The sequence below is a fragment of the Ascaphus truei genome, chromosome 18 (genome assembly GCF_040206685.1).
Source record: "Ascaphus truei isolate aAscTru1 chromosome 18, aAscTru1.hap1, whole genome shotgun sequence".
In the NCBI taxonomy this organism is placed as follows: domain Eukaryota; kingdom Metazoa; phylum Chordata; class Amphibia; order Anura; family Ascaphidae; genus Ascaphus; species Ascaphus truei.
This window is the reverse complement of record NC_134500.1, coordinates 41,564,669-41,570,904: the sequence shown is the minus strand read 5'-3', so window position 1 is coordinate 41,570,904 and position 6,236 is coordinate 41,564,669. Positions and strand designations below refer to the sequence as shown.

The window sequence follows — 6,236 nt, the reverse complement described above, 5'->3', positions numbered from 1 at the left end:
AGTGCATGGGTGGGAGACGGTGGGTGTCTTACCTTGACCCCGTGGCATCTGGCTGGGGCAAGAGATGAGTTCGGAAAGCTGGCGGGGGGGGGCGGCAAGAGTGGCAGGAGGCCTGTGCCGCGCTTCCCCTCCGTCCGGGAGCCGGCGCATGTGAGGGGGAGTGCAGGAGGCCCGGGCCGCGCCGCACTTCCCCTCCATTCCTCGTTGGGAGCGAGGGGGGAGGAGCCTGGAGTTTGCTGCTGAGCAGGAGGGCCGCGCTTCCCCTCTCCAGGAGACGACACACGTGAGGGGGAGTGCAGGAGGTGAGGGTGATGTTGCGGCTGGGGATGTTGCGGAGCGTGGGGATTTGGGTGAAGTGGGGAGGGGGGAGAGAGTGAGGGGCACCGGGAGAAGAGGCGCACCGGGAGAGGAGGGGCACCGGGAAAGGAGGTGCACCGGGAGAGGAGGGGCACTGGGAGAGGAGGGGCACCGGGAGAGGAGTGGGGGGGTGTGGAAGGTGAGCTGCGGTCCAACTGACGGGGGAGAGTGAGGCCAAGCAACAGAGTGTGTGTGTGTGTAAGTGTGTGTGTATCGTCACCCCGCCTCAGGCCAATGAGAGGTGTGGGGGCGGGCGGCCCAAGGGACCAATGAGATTTCCCCTAGGGACACAGGAAGATGCAGACAGGCATACAGTGCTTTCACATATTTATATAATAAGATATATATAAAATATACTGAAAGTGTTGTTTTTGTGTCCCTGTAAACAATTTGATTGTTCCGTCGGTCCGCCCGCCCGCCCTCTCACGGCTCTCATTGGCCTATGTGTCTCACCCCCCCGTGTGTCCCGCCCTCCCACGGCTCTCATTGGCCGGTGTGTCTCGCCCCCCCCAACCACACTGCCGAAAGCTTCCTCCGGCTTCCTCCGGCTCCTCCCAGTCCGCCTCTCCACCCACCCGTGACTCCCACCCACACTGCCGAAAGCTTCCTCTGCCACCTCCCATTCCGCGATGTGTCTCGCCCTCCCCCCGTTACTCCCACCCACCCTGCCACCTTCTGAACCTTCCTCCACCGCCTCCTGAAAGGTTCCGCTACCTGCATGGCTCCGTTGCCGCCTGAGGTATGCGGGTGGGAGGAGGTCATACGGGGGGAGACATGCAGGGGGGAGGAAAACATGCAGGGGGGGAGACATGCAGGGGGGGAGAGATGTGAGATGCCACTAACTAAAAGTCACTTACCCAGTCAATCACCCACCCACTCACCGAGTCAGTCAGTCAGTTACTCACCCACCCACCCAGTCACTAACCAACTCAGTCACTCACCAAGCCACACAGTCACTCACCCACCCACCCAGTCACCCATTCACCAAACCACTCAGTCACCCACCCAGTCATTCATTCAGTCACCAACACCCACCTAGTCATTCAGTCACCCACCCAGTAACTCACTCATTCACCCACCCAGTCACTCCCTCAGTCACCCACACCCACCTACACCCAGTCAGTCATTCAGTCACCCACCCAGTCAGTCACATCACCGATGTGAAGGGGGGGGGAACGGAGGTGTGAACGGGGGACGGAAGGATGTGTCAATGGGGTGGGTGCGGGAGCGGAGATAGGGGTGAGCGGAGAGAGAGGGGGAGCGGGAGAATTCAATCCCGGGCAACGCCGGGTATATCAGCTAGTGTGTATATATACTACCCGGATGATCTACTTGGACCTCTGCCAGTGACAGTGTGATATATATCACTACATGCTCTTAATTCTATGACCTTTGTGAGTGAGCCTATTCCCCATTATTTTAAATATTAAATGTGAAACAATATCACGCTATGGGCCATGCATGATAGTGATATATATCACCCCGTCACTGGCAGAGGTCCAAGTAGACCATCCGGGTAGTCAGCGGTATAGATACCAAATCTGCCTCACTCTTTCCTGGGCTGCATCGATGGAGAGCCTCCCTGTTAGGTGATTGTCCCAGAGACAGGCAGGAAACCAAGTGCTCCCCGCACCGACAGCCAGAGACAGCGGGGGTCCGGACCGGCCAGCTTCCGGTCCACCAGTGATGACGTAGTGTCGCTGTGTCGTCCTAACGCGTTTCGTCTCTGCGTAAGACTTTTTCAAAGGCTAATGATGAGTGATGCACTAGTTTGCAATATATAGCAATTAATCCAGCATTAATCAACACTGGTCACAGGTGACTTTTTAATAAGAAATGAGCATGAATGAAGTTCATAAAAATATATGTCTAGGTATAATGAGAATCTATATAATCCTATGTATGCTAATATGTATTGCACAGATATTGTATCTGCTATCAGTTAATGAGTGTTGCAGGGTTTAGCAATAGCAGCATGCTCATTTCTTATTAACAAGTCACCTGTGGCCAGTGTTGATTATACGCACACGTTGAATCAATGGAAATATACCCTATCCAGGTCTGCCTAAATTGTGACATAGATAAACATTGGAAATTGATGTAAAAACATAGCAACATGTAACACATAATTAAATAGTCTGCTTAAAGGCTAATATTTTTCTGAGAACAAAGAAAAAATGGAGATATGAATATACAGTTCCGATGATGTTTAAATGTATCAGCTTTTGTAAGTGTGATTTACATTGTTATTTAATATTTCATAAGCAGTGAGGTAGTTAAATAAATAGGAAAAAATTATAACAGATTGTGTATATAAATATATAGTCTTGGTATTATGAGTGAGAGGAAAGTAATGTGACTGGAGCATTAGAGGGAACCCAAAGATCCACGTTAGGAACTGATCAGATAACACACAGCAGTGACAGCGAGTATACATTTAGGGAAGCCCCATTTATAGAGCACCACTGCCACCGTGTGGTGATTTATGAACTGCGCGAATTTAAATAAAGATAAAGAGCCGCGCTGCTCCGCTGTCTTTGTGTCTTTGTGTTCGGGTTTATAATAACACAATGTAAACTTTATAAGAAGATGAACCAATAAAGAACCGGGAAAGAAAAACCCTCATTTTACCGATTAAAGATCATTTGTATGTTTGGTATAAATACATGTTCCGTGTCAGAGAGCTCTGTGCTGGATCTGTGCAAACACTAATGTTATTACAATACATCTTTTTCACTGTCCTGCTTTCAGACGCTAAATATATCCTAACTTAATTAGGACGATCTCGGACTTAGATTAGGCGGGATGTTTGAAAATCCCAACGGTTTTCCTAGAACCAATCAGAGCGAGGTGCGGGTCACAAAGCAGCCAATCGCAGCGATCCATCTTCTATAAATACATAGCACTTTTCCTGATTTTTAGTCAGAGTTAGGTTAGGATCGGAGAGGATCACTGTCACAGCAAAGGATGGCCCGAACCAAGCAAACGGCCCGGAAATCCACCGGAGGGAAGGCTCCGCGTAAGCAGCTAGCGACCAAGGCTGCCAGAAAGAGTGCTCCGGCCACCGGCGGAGTGAAGAAGCCTCACCGCTACCGGCCCGGTACTGTGGCTCTCCGGGAGATCCGCCGCTACCAGAAGTCCACCGAGCTGCTCATCCGCAAGCTGCCCTTCCAGCGCCTGGTCCGGGAGATCGCCCAGGACTTCAAGACTGATCTACGCTTTCAGAGCTCGGCCGTCATGGCTCTGCAGGAGGCCAGCGAGGCTTATCTGGTGGGGCTCTTCGAGGACACCAACCTATGCGCTATCCACGCCAAGAGAGTCACCATCATGCCCAAGGACATCCAGCTGGCCCGCAGGATCAGAGGGGAGAGAGCTTAGGCTAACTGCACCCACTTCATTTACACCCAGAACACAAAGGCTCTTTTCAGAGCCACCAAATTATCAATTAAATTGGCTAGTAGATCAATATTAACAGATACGTATAGTGATCTCCATATAGAGAATTATAAAGGAGACGTATCCACATCCCTTTTAGGCGTCACAATATAGATAAAGGCATATTCGGTATTTGTGCATATAAGTTTAAGATGTCTTATATACACATACAATCATTTTTGTACGCTATATATAGGCACACGTAACTAAAAAGAAACCTGGCTAGTCTGATTTAATATGATGTACATAGAAAGTGGAGTAATTCTCCCCCTCCTACGTCACTTTCATGTGCCTCCGGAGATCAAACTGAAGTTTTATGGGAACTTTTGTGCTTGATACTTGATAGGTTCCTGTCTGTTTGCTCATTGTTTAGCACCCACTGTACCCTAACTACATAATTATCTATTATTGTTACCTCCACAATGTACTGATCTTTTAATGTAAAGCAATAGGGGAGCCCCTGCTTTTGCCACTGAGAAGTAAATGGTGAACGGTGCGTTGGGTATATGCACAGAAGGTGGGGTAGAGATAGAACCCAAATATAGCACCCAAGTTCACACTCTGGTGATGAATGAATGGTTTAAAACATAACTTTATTAACTGCAACAAGTATGTAAAATATTGGGTATTAAAAACAACGACCTGAAGGTGTTCTGACCTTCAATACTGGAACCGTATAGGTTCAGGGTCTAGAGTAGTAGTGTGTTCTAAGATTCAAGTAACATACTAAACAACAGTCCTTATAAGGATCTGAGGTAAGGAACACATCTTACAGGGTGTGCTCTTAGGTAAGTACTGATAGCTGCAAATCACTAGTCAAACCATATGACTAATCAGTCATATTTACTGATCCAGAACACTGAACAGTGTTCAGACCTTAGGATCCTAGCGTTTAATACTCGTATTAAAACCCATCATTTTAATTTTGGTTATTAAAGAGTTGATTTTGTATCTATTTCATTTCACATCCAGTTGGTGTCCGAGTGTCCATACTAGGTTTATTTTCTTTGCCTGTTCTCCGGTGTAAAACAAACCATTGCATGTGATAAGATGGAGACACATTCTAAGTTACACATTATGTGCAGAGCTCTCTTTGTGGGGTTGTGGTGGCTCTTAAAAGAGCCTTTGTGTTTGTAAGAGGCTGAAGTTCTCTGTCTCACTTCTTAGAAGCTGCTGCCCTCTTGGGCTTTGCTGCCTTGGCCTTAGCTGGACTCTTAGCAGCTTTGGGCTTTGCAACCTTTTTAGCCGCCGGGCTCTTCACAGCCTTCTTGGGCTTGGCAACTTTAGACTTCTTCGGACTTTTTGCTGCCTTCTTGGCGGCCGCAGGTTTCTTCACCTTTTTCGGGCTTTTCTTCACTCCCGCAGGAGCCTTTTTGGGCTTCTTGGGGGACTTGGCGGGTTGTTTCCTTGCCGCTGGCTTCTTGGCGGGTTGTTTCCTTGCCGCTGGCTTCTTGGGTTTCCCCGCCTCCTGTTTCCTGGCCGCCTTCTCCTTGCTCTCCAGCTGCTTCTTATTCAGCTTGAACGATCCGGAGGCTCCGCTCCCTTTCAGCTGGATCAGGGTTTCCTTGCTCACCAAGCCCTTAAGAGCCAGCTTCAGGCGGCTGTTATTCTTCTCCACATCGTAGCCTCCTGCAGCCAGAGCCTTCTTCAGAGCGGACAGGGAGACCCCGCTGCGCTCTTTAGAGGCGGACACAGCTCTCACTAGAAGATCGGACACGCTGGGACCGGACTTTGCTGGGCGGCTTTTCGAGGCTCCCGCCGCTTTCTTCGGCTGCTTCTTCTTGGCGGCGCTCTCAGCTGGAGGAGGAGGAGGCGCAGGAGCGGTCTCGGCCATTTCAGCTGCAGCAGGTAAAATCCAGGAACACAGAGACAGAAAGTTATACTGGGGCGGGGGGGCTGCCGGGAGTTATATACAGAGCCTGCTGCTCTTTGATTGGTTAGTGGTCGGAGTGAGCTTCTCTCTCATTGGTTATAATCAATGAGCCCCGCCCCTGTCTCTCATCCTCCTGGATCACAAACACTGCTCTGACTTTGTGTTTCTGAGGCTGCAAGAAAAGGGCATTTTATCCTCTAATTATTACTACAATTCCCCTTCTTGCATTTCATTTATAAGGAATTATATTCTCTTCACTGTTGTATCATTTTGTTGTTGGAAAAGTACAAACACAATTAGGAATAATGGGTGAAAGTTCCGCTCTGTATCATTGGATTTGCCAGATTGTCTTCATATCTGTCTATTTCTGTCACTTTTACTTTGCTCAGACTACATGTGCCACCTCCATCCTCATACAGTGACACAAAGAACATATTATTGTACAGTATCAGTTTCAAATAAAGTGCATACCAATATATAAAGATGGTCTGGGGATTCACTATATATGTATAAGTAGCACAAAAGTCTGCATTGCTGTCATGTTGTTCCATTACCCCCGTACTGAGCTCTG

General features: G+C 48.7%; 2 protein-coding genes across 2 annotated transcripts; one reads left to right on the top strand and one right to left on the bottom strand.

The window, feature by feature from the left end:
- Nucleotides 1–3,295: 3,295 nt before the first annotated feature.
- On the top strand, nucleotides 3,296–3,779 carry LOC142469181 (histone H3). Its single transcript, XM_075576145.1, has one exon. It carries the CDS (start codon nucleotides 3,325–3,327, stop codon nucleotides 3,733–3,735), a length of 411 nt encoding a protein of 136 aa, XP_075432260.1. The 5' UTR covers nucleotides 3,296–3,324; the 3' UTR covers nucleotides 3,736–3,779.
- A 991-nt stretch (nucleotides 3,780–4,770) lies between these two features.
- On the bottom strand, nucleotides 4,771–5,657 carry LOC142469180 (histone H1-like). Its single transcript, XM_075576144.1, has one exon. The coding sequence runs from the start codon at nucleotides 5,624–5,626 to the stop codon at nucleotides 4,949–4,951; it is 678 nt and encodes a 225-aa protein (XP_075432259.1). The 5' UTR covers nucleotides 5,627–5,657; the 3' UTR covers nucleotides 4,771–4,948.
- Between the last annotated feature and the right edge of the window lie 579 nt (nucleotides 5,658–6,236).